Source organism: Mustela erminea, chromosome 14 (assembly GCF_009829155.1).
Source record: "Mustela erminea isolate mMusErm1 chromosome 14, mMusErm1.Pri, whole genome shotgun sequence".
Lineage (NCBI taxonomy): Eukaryota > Metazoa > Chordata > Mammalia > Carnivora > Mustelidae > Mustela > Mustela erminea.
Window position 1 is genome coordinate 61938306 of NC_045627.1, and position 13585 is coordinate 61951890.

The window sequence follows — 13585 nt, forward strand, 5'->3', positions numbered from 1 at the left end:
ATCTAATTACATTCTTTCTTTAAAACCTATCTCATACAACGACCTCTTTAAGGCCTTTGCTGACTTTCTAGCCTACCCCCAAATCGCTGAACTTCTATTATGAGTTTTCAGTTTTCAGTGTTGGCGCCTTTTCTCTTGCTGCCTCAGAGAGCTGTATGTCTTCCCCTTGAGGGCAAGGACAGTTTTTTCTTCTCTTTTCCGCTAATAAAAATATACAGAGTCCCTATCGTGTCTGGACAGCAAGGTTTTACAATGGTGAATAAAACAGTCACGTACTCAGCTCAGGGAACTTTCTAATCTAATAAGATCATATCTTTCTTCAATGGACAAAGAAGCATAGAGCATTCGGGCCGGACACTGTGTAAATTGCATTAAGCCTGTGGTTTTTATAAACCTTTTTATTTAGGTAGATTAGGGATTTTTTTTTAAGATTTTGTTTATTTATTTGACAGAGATCACAAGTAGGCAGAGAGGCAGGCAGAGAGAGAGAGGAGGAAGCAGGCTCCCTGCCGAGCAGAGAGCCCTATGCCGGGCTCGATTCCTCATGACCTGAGCAGAAGGCAGAGGCTTTAACCCACTGAGCCACCCAAGCCCCCAGATTAGGGATTTTTGTTTCTTTGCTTCAGTTTTGTCTCTCTAGAATTTAGGACATAGTAAGTGCTTGATAAGTGTTTTATGAATGCATGATTGAATGAATGCAGATACAAAGATTAGATTTCTCTACTTTCATAGCAGGTTGGTTCATAGTACACACTCAACAAATGACTGATTAAGTAGTCTACTGAAAGCTCCTCAAGACAGCTCAGCAATTGAAGCTAGGGGAGGGGCTGGGTTGGTAAGAGCAGGGGGCGTGTCTGACCCGGGTTTGGCTCCTGGAGCATGCGCAATCTCCACAGACGGTGACGGGCGAAAAATGCGGAGGGCGCGATTACGTAGACGCTAGTTCTGATTGGCTACCGTTCGCGCGCGAGGGGTCGTGCCTACTCGTCGCCAAGTAAACAGGCTAGGTGAGGGCGGGGCCAACGAGGCGCCGCGACCTGGTTGGCCAGGCGTGGGTTGGGGGTTTCGCGGATTGGTCCCGGCCGGGAGCTCAGCTGTGTGGAGCGCACCGGGACTCGGAGCCGGCGGCCTGAGGGATGGACGAAACGAGCCCACTGGTGTCCCCCGAGCGGGCCCAACCCCCGGACTACACCTTCCCGTCCGGCTCGGGCGCTCACTTTCCGCAGGTGCCGGGGGGCGCGGTCCGAGTGGCGGCGGCTGCCGGCCCGGCCCCCTCTCCGCCGGGCTCCCCAGGCCACGACCGCGAGCGGCAGCCGCTGCTGGACCGGGCTCGGGGCGCGGCGGCCCAAGGCCAGACCCAAACCGTGGCGGCGCAGGCCCAAGCCCTGGCCGCCCAGGCGGCGGCGGCGGCCCACGCCGCGCAGGCCCACCGCGAGCGGAACGAGTTCCCGGAGGACCCCGAGTTCGAGGCGGTAGTGCGGCAGGCCGAGCTGGCCATCGAACGCTGCATCTTCCCCGAGCGCATCTACCAAGGCTCCAGCGGAAGCTACTTCGTCAAGGACCCTCAGGGGGTGAGAGCGGGGTGGGGGCCGCCGCCGCCCCCGCCTTCGGGGAGGGTGGGCCTGTCCGGGGGAGTTAGCCGCTTCGCACAGCGAGAGGGAGAAGGGGGGTTGAAAGGCTGCGAAAGGGAGAAACTTCACAGTGCAGAGCCCCTTGGCAAGATTTTGGAATGCCCCTGAGGACTGGAGATGGAGAAGCTCTGCGAACTGAAGAAATAAATCAGAACCTATTTGGTGGGGGAGGAGTGAGCGGAGAATGAAAAGAGGAAATTGACCAGATACAGGCGAGGGGCCCGGCGGTGTGGTGGGGCAATCGGCCTGTCGACAGAGACGCGCGGGGAGATGCTGCCTTCTAGTAGGTTCCTTAGCTTTAAACTACGGAGACTGCTATTCGGCCATTGTCCTACAGATTTGAGCTTTGGGCCCATTTTCTCTTTTTGGACCGAACCAGCGTTGTCGCTGTTCACTGGAGGACGGGTGATCGATCAAGGGATCTGAGGGTTCAGTTCCAGCCTTCTGTGTTGTGGGGATCTACCACCGTCCCAGGGCTCTTACTGGCAGACGTCAGTGATGGAGTGGGTGGACTTAAACCAGTTTCATCTGTCCTGGTTATTGCTCACTTCTGGGAAATTGTTCAAATTCTTTTTTATCGTTCTTCAGTAAAGAATGCGGAGTTTTAGAAACAAAGGACTGCCTGCTACATTTTACTTTTATTTCTCTCCCAGGACTATCAGCAGTTTGCTTTTTAGCTAAGGCAAAGCTGACCTTTATTTTGTCCCTTGTATGTGTTTAAAGGGAGATGGGGATGATTGGGTTGGGAATGGACATGCGGTGACCAGGGCAGCTGAGAGGTGACTATTCTTTTGATAGCTGCAGAAGAATTTAAGGCATTTATATCAAACCAGAGGTATCATTGGAATATCAGTGGGTCAAACCATGTTTTTCCTGTCAGAGTTCTCAGATGGGCCAGAATGGTTTATTGGAAAAATACACTATTGTTATACTTATTAAAATAATGGTTGTCAAATCCTGAGAATTTTCATTGCATTTCTCCCGTGTGAACTCTTTAGCTGGGTGGTGTGCTGTTCTTCTTCTTCTTTTTTTTTTTTTTAAGATTTTATTTATTTATTTGACAGACAGAGATCGCAAGTAGGCAGAGAGGGAGGCAGAGAGAGAGAGAGAGAGGGAAGCAGGCTCCCCAGGCTCCCCAGGCTCCTCGCTGAGCAGAGAGCCTGAGGCGGGACTCGATCCCAGGACCCTGGGATCAGGTCTGACCTGAACCGAAGGCAGAGGTTTTAACCCACTAAGCCACCCAGGTGCCCCTGGTGTGCTGTTCTTGTAGGAGTGCTGAGTGGCCAGGATGGACTCTGACTTGTAGCCCTTGGTTGGGTTCATTGAATGATCTGGTCATTCTCCCAGATGTTGTTGTTCCTTAATTATCAAGAACCAGAAGGCAATTCTGCCATCAATGCAGTTAACATAAACTGAATTGGGGAAGTTGGGGAAAACTTTGAGAATAAGAGTTCTTTCCAAGTCTGTCAAGTAAGGGAGCAGTGAGTTAAATTGAAAGCTCAAAGGGGAACCATTACTTCTAGAAGAAAAGGAGAGTGGGTATCCTGAAGCCTAAATGTTAGCAATATACTTTTGTTTTTTATGTAAGTGTTTTTTATTTTTTATTTCATTTTCCTTTTTTTTTATCTTGTTGGCTGATGTAAGAAGGGGCTAATTATCTTTAATAGGTATAGGAACAGGAGGAAGGTTTTTATTTTTCTTTCATGACACTATTACAGCTTTGTTGGAAGTGTGTCAGGTCAGCTGAGAAGTGATCTGGTGCTCTGGCAGGTGGGAGTAATAAGATCTCTCACTTCTACCTGGCAGGTAAAGCACTACCACCTCTGTGCATAGGCTACAGAGAATGACAGATTACGGGTATGTTTCTTGGTGATTTGTAGGACCCCAGGGTCTAAAATTTCCTGGCCACTGCCCTTTCTTAGAGAGGAAGTCGAAACACATATGCCCTGACAAAACTTACTGATATAACCATCTTGCTCACATTGAAGAAAATGTGGTTCAGAGCAGAGGACCACTTCCTAAATGCTGTGGTGAGTTTCAATGAACCACAGACCCCCTGTGGTTGGTCGTGTCATCTTTGACCCTGCTCCAAATGTGTTTGTTTATTTTATTTAATAAATGCATAGATAGCACTTACTATATGCTATGTAATGTTTTAAGTGCTTTACGAATAATAATTCACTTAGCACTTAGAGCAATACCCTTGGAGGTAGGTACTGTTATTATCCCCACAGATGATGACAATGATGACATCAGGGCACATAGTGTAACTAATATGCTTAGGGTCTTAACAGCTAGTAAGTGGGAGGCAGGATTCAGACCCAGACCAACTGGCTCCAGAATTCATGCTCCTAAGCATTATGCAGTGCTGCCTTAAAGTTAGTCATCTGAATTTCTGCTTCCCCTTTTCATCTTCCATATTGGTTAAGATTATATTTGGTTATTTGGCAGAAAATTTAAAATAATAATGACTCGAATAAAGGTACATTGAACTCTTTGTAGATGAACTCTCATAGATGAGCTCCCTAGGCTGCCTGGGGCTGGCATGACAATATGAACAGTGTGCATCCTTCCATCCAGCTGGTGAGCCATCCCTAGCATGTGGGTTCCACTTCATGATCCAAGATGGCTGCTCAGACTGCAGACATCTTGTCTGTTTTTCAGCCAGTTGGATGAAGGAAAAGAGAGGAAGAGTATGCCCTCTTCCTTGAAGATATTTTCTAGAAGTCTCACCAGACTGTTTTTATATTCTGTTGTCCAGAATTTAATGGCAGTAGTGGTTGGGAACTGTAGTCTTTATTTTGCCTCACTAAAAATGCGAAGTCCCACGTCCAAGGAAGAAGAGGGAACAGAGATTGGAGGAACCAGCAGATTCTGCCAGAGCTGCTTTTGGAGCTAAAGAGGATGGAAGGTTCTTGAAGATAATAGCCCTGATTTCATTTTCCAATTTAGGATGGTTTCTCCCTCAGGGCAAGCAAGTGGGGACCTAGAGACAAGTAAGATGGAAAATGCTAGATCAGAAGGCATGGTAGAGAGTGCTCATATTACCCTCCTCACTTGCATTCTTGTGCTTTCTGGTCTTATGCTCAATCACCTATGAAAATATTTTTTGAGCATTTTCTGTTTTGTGAGGCTAGTAATACTATATGTTCATATTGCCAAGAATCATAGAATAGCATGTGATTCATTAATTGGTTAAGAAGATTAAATGCGAGAGCACACATGAGAGCCCCTTGGCATAGTTCCTGGTGCTTAGCAGGAGCTCAGAGTGTTTTGGTTTTTGTTAGATTAATGCCCACTGACCTCTGGATTAGCCTTTCTTGGATACATGGCACTGAATAAAGCAAAAGTAGTATAATTTTGAGATGATGATTTTATGAACGCTGAGAATAGTAATTTAGTAGATAATGCTAATTGGTGTCTGCTTCATAATTTTACAGATACTGCTTATATGTTTTAGGAACTAGGACTTATATCAGTAATTTGCAGTCTTTTAAAAATACTTATCCATCAAGAGCTTGTCATGAAAATTGTACAGGTTTTTTTTTTCATTTTTCAAATATAAAATTATGTTAGTATGTAATACTGAGTGTACTTCTTTCAACTACCTGTGCCCTCCACAAAGAAATTCTGATGTCCTTACACATGGTTGAGAGCAACACTGATAGCCCAATAAAGAATAAAGATCGCAAAGAGAATAATTCTCTTAATTCTTATTAATTTATTTGAGAGAGAAAGAGTGAGAGAACGCGTGCAAGCACAGAGGGAAAGGGATATGCATACTCCCCATGGAGCAGAGAGCCGAACTTGGGGCTCAATTACTGGGACCCTGAGATCACGACCTTAGCTGAAGGCAGATGCTTTCACTGACTGAGTCACCCAGGCACCCCAAGAATAACTTTTTTTTTTTTTTTTAACTAGAATGTTAAGAGGTAGTCAAGTTTGTATGTCATATTTAGATGTAGTTCTTGAGGTTTTTAAACATCATTACCGCCTATTTTAGGAACCTTTCCTAGGCCACCAGTTGTAATGGTTGAGACAGGTTGGGTTATTGACAGTGGATAGGAAAATAAATACAGGCTAAATCTCTTCTGTTGCATTTTATTTGGATCCCATCTTCTTTCAGGGCCTAATAGATTTGGAGTAACCCATCCCTCTCTTTTCTAAGAGTTAATATGTAAGTAAGGCTTCTTTGCCTAAATAGGAGTGCTATTTCTATCCAACTGTTAATACAGAATATAGGGGTTCTCAGAGTGAGGCTGTAGGACCTGTAGGCATCTTTTTAGGGGTGCACAGTGAAAATTATTTTTCTAGCCGTTTTAAGACTGCCTGCCATTTTCATTCTCACTTCCTTATGAGTGCATAGTAGAGATTTCCAGAGGCTACTTGATATGTGATATTGAAACAGATTGAATATTAAGGAAGATGTGAAAATGCAGTTGCCTTTTATTAAGCCAGACACTAGAGAGATTTGCAAAATTAGAAAAGAGTGCCTCCCTTTTCATTAAAAATTGTTTTTGAAAATGGTTATATTTCTTTTTTTTTTATAATTTTTTATAAACATATAATGTATTATTAGCCCCAGGGGTACAGATCTGTGAATCGCCAGGTTTACACACTTCACAGCACTCATCATAGCACACACCCGCGCCGAAAATGGTTATTTTTCATAAAGACATAACATCTATATTAACATATATTAGGTTTATTTTTATTAAGTGAATTAACAGTCTTAACATTTCAGTTTTAATTTGTAATACAGCAGATGTAGGTTTTACCCACATAAACAAAAGTTTTGTAGATCTTTAATAATTAAGAGTTTAAAGGAATCTTCAGACCAAAATGTTAGAGAATCATCAGCTTCACGTTTACCAAATTAAAAAGAAAAAACTTTTATTAGAAGTTATTTCTGGGTATTTCACTGTACAATATGAGTGATGTGCTTGAACTATCTTAAATTTTAGCCTTGCATAATGCCCTCCTCCTTGGGGCTGCTAGATAGAGAAACCCTTTTTCTTTCCGGTCCCAGAATTTGGTTGTGGGTTTTGACCCCTGCCAGTGAGTAAGTGGCCTCTTGATTCCTGTGCAGTTCTCTTTGGATCCCAAGCTCCATTGCTGCTGCTGCTTAAGCTCCCTGTACCTCAGCCCCTTCATTAAAGGAAGGTTAGTCAGTGGGTGGTAAGGAAAGGTGTTTGAAAAACATCGGCATCAAACAGAAGCTTACTGCAAACTAAATGTAAGAAAGGAATTGAAAGTAGAGTAAGGAGGAGAGAGGTGAGAGAAAAATCAGGCAGTGGACATTTTCTTTCTCAACCAAATAATGGTGGGGTGCCTTTCTGATTCAACTGGTTCTAGAATGGTCTTAAGTATTCAGTCTTAAGTATACAGCTGAAAATGTGAAGTTCATATTAGCTTTGGAAATTAGGCCTGAGGCTGTGTCTTGTATCAGCTAGCAAACCTGCAGTGCTCACATACTGTCTTACACAAATGACATACTGAGCACGTTAGCAGAACTGAATTGAACTGAAGGCCATGCTTAGTCCCAAAGGGCACTTGTCTCCCTTTCTGCCTAATACCTTTCTGTTCCTCCATCCTTCTCACACTACAGTCCCTCCATTTGTCCAGTCCAGACGTTATTATTTAATGAACCCTGTGTGATACTGAGGTAGTGATGATCACTAATGCTTTCACAGTCCTCAGGATGCTTTTCAATTCTCCTGTCAGAGGGAAATGGCGAAGTTTGAGAGGTGAGTCTGTAAATGAGACTTTGGCTGTGATCTTGGCCTTCAGGTTCTGCTTTCTTTAATGGAGGTATTTAAGCCTCAGTCCTAGTGTCTTTCAGCCTCCATAATAGGGTTGTCTTGGTCTTCCTCCCACTGGGAACCGGTCTGCCGAACTCCACTTTGTACCTCAGTTGAACTGACTCAGGTTGTGGCATGGGCCTCAAGCTGTCCGTGGTTTTATTGTCTAGTTCTAGAGCATTATCATGGACTCATTGGTCATTCTCTGAGTGACAGGAACTCCTTGTTACTGCTGCTGTGTGGTTTGGAGCTCAGGGTTCCTGGGGCAGAGACAGAAAGATTGCTAACTTGGGCCTTTTGCTAGACATTTTGGATAAAAAGGTAATTCTGAAGACTTAGGTTATGAATTTAAGCACTTGACTTTTCCCAGTGAATCAGTAAGGTTGTTTGTGTTTAAAATAAAATTATTCCTTTGGAAGGAGGAGAGTTCTGTATTTTTCTAGTCCGCTCAGATTCTTGTAAGACTTGAACCAGCCTCAAGAAGGACCAATTATTTTTGGAGACATGCATCTAGCCAATTCCTAATATGAGCACATACTTAATGCAGGCAGATGGGCGTATGTTTTCTGCTGTGACCTGCCTGTCAGGAAGTGACACCCACAGGAAAATGTCTTATGACCCAGACTAGCTTGAGTGGCTGTGGAGTGAGAGAGAGGGAGAGTCATATGATACAAAGATGAATCACTTGGATAGCATATTTGCTTTTCTTCCTTTGAAAGTACCAGTTTGGGGACTAGAGGGAATGAGACAAATGTGAAATAACCATGGAGGGCTGCCTGGCCTGGGGAAGAAGACTCCAGAAGGGAGGCCCATTGTTTCAGGGTTAGAGCAGCATCCCGGATTTCTAAGAACCTCTGAGGGTTAAGTTTTCACCTGCAAGAGAAGATGGGTTTTAGTCTTTGTGGCCTCTCATGTCCTGATTTCTTGTCTATCAGAGTTACTTAAAAGAACCCAATTCTAATCAGGTGGCAGATTCTTTTTCCTGCTGTGAGTTTTCCCTTCCATTGCTTTCTTAGTTTGTCATTCCTAAACTTTTTATTTTAAGATTTTGTTAACACCCGGGGAGTGGGATAGTAAGGCTGATAGAGGAAATCAAACACTGATGGAGTTAACCTCATTCCATAATACCTTACTAATTTCCTTTCAGTTGGTACTTTTTTGAGCCTTTACCTAATTGTTGCAGAACAAGTTTGTATGAATTCACCTTGGAAGTTGGGGTTTGATGGTGTTAAAGTCTGTTTTACCATGTATACTAGGCATGGCATCTTCTTTGGCCACAGCCCTTTCTGGCAGTGGGACAGTTAGCTGCACACATGAGCCGTGTCTTCCCCTTACAAGCTGGGGAGAAGCCAGTGTCTGTCTTTAAGGATTGTCTTCCTATGCCTTCTCGTTTCTTTCTAGAGTCCTGCTGACCTGGTCTGTGACCCACTTTAATTAATTTGCCTTTAACATCCTATTTTTCTTTTCTCTCTGTAGAAGATCATTGCTGTCTTCAAACCCAAGAATGAAGAGCCATATGGGCACCTTAATCCTAAGTGGACCAAATGGCTGCAGAAGCTATGCTGTCCCTGCTGCTTTGGCCGTGACTGCCTTGTCCTCAACCAGGGCTATCTCTCAGAGGCAGGGGCCAGTCTGGTGGACCAAAAACTGGAACTCAACATTGTACCCCGTACAAAGGTCAGTGACCTGTCACCAGGGAGCCTTGATCCCTATCCAGAGTTTTCCTGGGCCTAAGTCCTGCTACATGTTAACCGAGCTATTATGTCTAAGGAGGACTATGTATGCCCTGAATCTAGGGCTCTCAGCCTTTTTGGAGGGAAGGTGGTAGGTTTAGGCTCATGATTTGATGGAAGCTATCCTGAGAAGGATACACGTAAAAGTTTTGCATACAATTTCTGGAAATTCACTGACCCTCTGGTGCATATTTATGGGTTTTCCAGGTCTTTTGGTCCCAGGTAAACTGCAAGCTGGTTAGAAATCTGGCTACTTTTGTAGCTCGTTGTCTTAAATTTCCAAGATATTCCTTGATTTAGATATGTTCTAAAATGGACTAACTGATGTTAGCTAGTCACTAAAGTAAAGTCTGGCAGGAAGGAGTCTAGGGTGGGCTGAGGGTTAAAGTAAAGTAAAGTAAAGGCTTGGACATGTACAGAGAACTGACCTGGAATTCTCATCAATCTTTATGCTATGGGAGACTGGTACTTAACTGAACATAACAAAATTGGGGTCCCAGATCTAGGTAAATCCACACTTAGAATGAATTTGCACACACCTTATATGTATGATAGACTTAGCTTAGGTTCTAATCCCTACCACCCCCCCAGTATGCTGAAATAACAGAATTGATTGCATACATTTTAGGAAGTTTACTGATGCCAGGTGAAGAGCCCCTGTACTACAGGGTGTCAGTGGAACTTTCCAAGGGTTGTGAGGGGAAGGAATGCCTGCTGGTCAGCATATGAACATTCAAGGACACATCATCACCCATTTAGTATGTGTGGCTACCTGAGATTTAGTAACAACTTAAGGTGAAGCTCTGATCTGCTGCCCTAAGGCTGCAGGGGCATCTTTATAGCTATGGGCTTTAATCCTCTGAGAATTTGATGAAGGCTGGAGATCTCACTCCCAGAAAAAATTCATATATTTGCAATTGTTGTTTTGCATGTAATTTCACGGAGATGGTTCATGGATTGCTTGGAGTCCATTCCTCGGCCTTGTAGAGACCATGCCAATAGACTAAAGACCCCCGCTTGAGGTTTTCTTTGCAGGTTTAGGTAGTAGACTCTGGCCAAAGAGATGGATCAGCAGACAGGAGCTTCCCTTCAAACCTCTTTTTTTCTGTTTTCCCAGGGTATTTTAGAGAAATTATGATTGTTTTGGTTGTTTAACTGCTCTTTTACCGCCAAACTCCAAACAATAAGCCAGCTGGTTTGTAAGTTTGTAGAAGTCAGGGACCATTTCTTGAAATTTCCTTTTATTCTCAGCCCCTAGCAAAGCACTGTGGTTTTTTGTTTGTTTGTTCTTTGTTTTGAGAGAAAGAGTATGCATGTGAGACGGAGGGTGGGGTCGATTTGGGAAGCAAATCGCAGGCAGGTTCCATGCTCAGTGCAATCCCACAATCCTGAGATCATGACCTGAGCCAAAATCAAGAGTCCGACACTAAACTGACTGAGCCACCCAGGTGCCCCAAGCAGAGTACTGTTTTTATAGTAACTATTCCGGAAGTGCCAGCCGAATGACTGAGTGAATGTCAAACCATGAGGGACAATCCTAGAGATCCCCCAACTCCAATCTATTGGGAGAGTGTTTGCTTATAGCTCCCACTGGCATCTGGCCTTATACAGTTCATTCTTCCCTTTACGCTTTTGTTCTGTCTGTACACAGAGTTAAATAGCACACTTGAATGTCTTGCATGATAATTAATGCTCCAAAGATCTCCTGCCTAACCTGAATTCCTCCTACTAGGCCCTTCCTAGACTCTAAACATTCTTTTAAATACTTGTGCTCATTGCTATAATTGCCTTTCTTTACGGTAAGTAGCAGTCTGCACAGGGCCTTGTGCCTGTCCTGCCTGTGCTTTTGGAGTGTAGTACCTAGGAATGAGGGCTGGAGTCCAAATTCTGGCTTTGCAACTCTTTATTGAGTGACCCTTGGCAAATCACTTAAGACAGTCTCACACGCTTTGCCTGCTCGGTTCCTCACTATAAAAATAGGGTTATAAATAGTTCCTACTTTATGGGGTGGCTATTAAGATTACACAGGATAATCCATGTAAAACACGTTGCCTGGTGCCTTTGCACAATGTAAATGCTCCATATGTCTTAGCTTGTGGTACTTTTATGACCATTCTTACCATAACAGAATGTCACCTGCCAGGATCCTGTTCTTCCCCATCTCTGCTCTTCCTTTTTCCCTGTTAGAGAATCTTAATGTGGCTTGATGATCTTTTGCATCAAAGCAACAAAATATTCATCTTCCATGAGACTGAGATGAGACAGAATCTTGCAAGTTTAACCTATAGCTTCTGGAGAATAGTGAAAGGACGTCTCTCCCCTCCCAGCCTCCCCACCTTTGTGATAGGAGTCTATCCAGTTGATGAGAGCAGCTGTCACTGTGGGAACAGGGCTCATGTTATGATGGAGCTTCAAATAGTAAGGCTTCAGGTCTCACTCGATAGCTTGTTTTCTGCTCTCTGTTCCTGTGAGGTTTCGGGGTATGATAGTTTCATTAGTCATAGAGAAAAAAGCGGGTTGTTACAGAGAGTGATCGAAAATAAATCTGGGTGGGGGGGAATGGGTGGTTTATTGCTTGAGAGAGTGAGGGTTTTCACTGTGGAAACTGGCAAGATATTCTTAGGAAAGGCTTTTTTCTCCTTAATTCCTGTGCATGTGTTTCCTGGGCACAGAGTGCCAACCTACTATACCTAGCACATCCATTGTAGACACTTGCATTAACTTTGGATGGACTGATGAACGGAGAGGAGGGAGGGAATGATTCTATCCCTCTTTCTGAGTCATAGGCACAATAATTAGTTATTTGTAATGAACTTTGCAAGGCTTAAAAAAGAATTTTCTTTTAAATCTGATTTTAGTTTTTATATGCTGAGACTCAGTTGTTGCTCTCTCTGAAAGAAGCTTATAACTCATTCATGCATTCACTTAATAAATATTTAATGAGCATGTGCCAGGCACTATGTTAGATACTGAGGCTGCTAATATGCATAAAGTAAGATGTTCTCTTTTTCCCCAGATCTCTTTAGTCTTAAGAGAGAGGTTAGAGGGGTGCCTGGGTGGCTCAGTGGGTTAAAGCCTCTGCCTTCAGCTTGGGTTGTGTTCCCAGGGTCCTGGGATCGAGCCCCGCATCAGGCTCTTTGCTCAGCGGGGAGCCTGCTTCCTTCCTTCTCTCTTTCTGCCTACTTGTGATCTCTATATGTCAAATAAATAGATAAAATCTTAAAAAAAAGAGAGAGAGAGGGGTTAGATGTACAAGTGGATAATCACAAGACGGTGTGATAAGGGTGATAATGGATATATCTACGGATTACAGTGATATCACTACAATTTGACAATCAAGTGTAATGATTTTTTTTTAAAGATTTTATTTATTTGACAGAGAGAGACACAGCGCAAGAGAGAACACAAGCAGGGGGAGTGGGAGAGGGAGAAGCAGGCTTCTCTCCAAGCAGGGAGCCCAAACCGGGACTTGATCCCAGGACCCTGGGATCATGACCTGCCGAAGGCAGATGCTTAACAACTGAGCCACCCAAAAGCCATCTGCCTTTGGCTCAGGTCGTGATCCTGGGATCCTGGGCAGGGAGCTGGGAGCCTGTTTCCACTTCTTCTGCTTCTCCCTCTGCCTCTCTAACCTGCTCATGCTCACTCTTTCTCTCAAAAAAATAAATCTTTTAGGGCGCCTGGGTGGCTCAGTGGTTAAGCCGCTGCCTTCGGCTCAGGTCATGATCTCAGCGTCCTGGGATCGAGTCCTGCATCGGGCTCTCTGCTCAGCAGGGAGCCTGCTTTGCTTCCTCTCTCTCTCTCTGCCTGCCTCTCTGCCTACTTGTGATTTCTCTCTGTCAAATAAAGAAATAAAATCTTTAAAAAAAAAAATCTTTTAAAAAAATGTTTTTTTGAGTAGGCAGTGCATGCATCTGGTGTGGAGATCAGAAGGCACAATAGGGTAAACGGAGAAGAGCAATTCAGCGTCTCTCCCTCTGTCTTCCAGCCACTCCATTTCCTTCCTCAGAGGCAGCTTCCAGTACTAGTTTCTTGTGTAATATTCCAGATATAGTCTGCACAGATATTATATATATATATATATATAATCTATATGTATATTGCTATATACATATATATAATCTATGCAGACTATATATTGTATATAATGTATGTAATATATAAAATATTATATATATCTAAATATATTATATATTATATATTGCTATATACATATATAATCTATGCAGACAATATATATTTTATATATTTAGCAATTCAGTATATATATAGCATATTCAGTAAATATATAAATATATAGCAATTCAGTAAAGATTAAAGCCCATTTTAATGTTTATCTTTTAATGTTTAATGTTTATTTTTAAAATGTGAATAAATTGGGGCACCTGGGTGACTTGGTCATTAAGTGTCTGTCTTTGGC

The 13585-nt window shown here is 43.4% G+C and overlaps 1 protein-coding gene across 1 annotated transcript in view; it reads left to right on the forward strand.

Annotated features, from left to right (window-relative positions):
• Positions 1-997: 997 nt before the first annotated feature.
• PI4K2A (phosphatidylinositol 4-kinase type 2 alpha) overlaps positions 998-13585 on the forward strand; it is a 30306-nt gene continuing 17718 nt past the window's right edge. The window contains exons 1-2 of the mRNA XM_032312480.1: positions 998-1571; positions 8909-9109. Coding sequence (XP_032168371.1) covers positions 1137-1571; positions 8909-9109 — 636 coding nt within the window. The 5' untranslated portion in view covers positions 998-1136. The remainder of the gene's footprint in view (positions 1572-8908; positions 9110-13585) is intronic.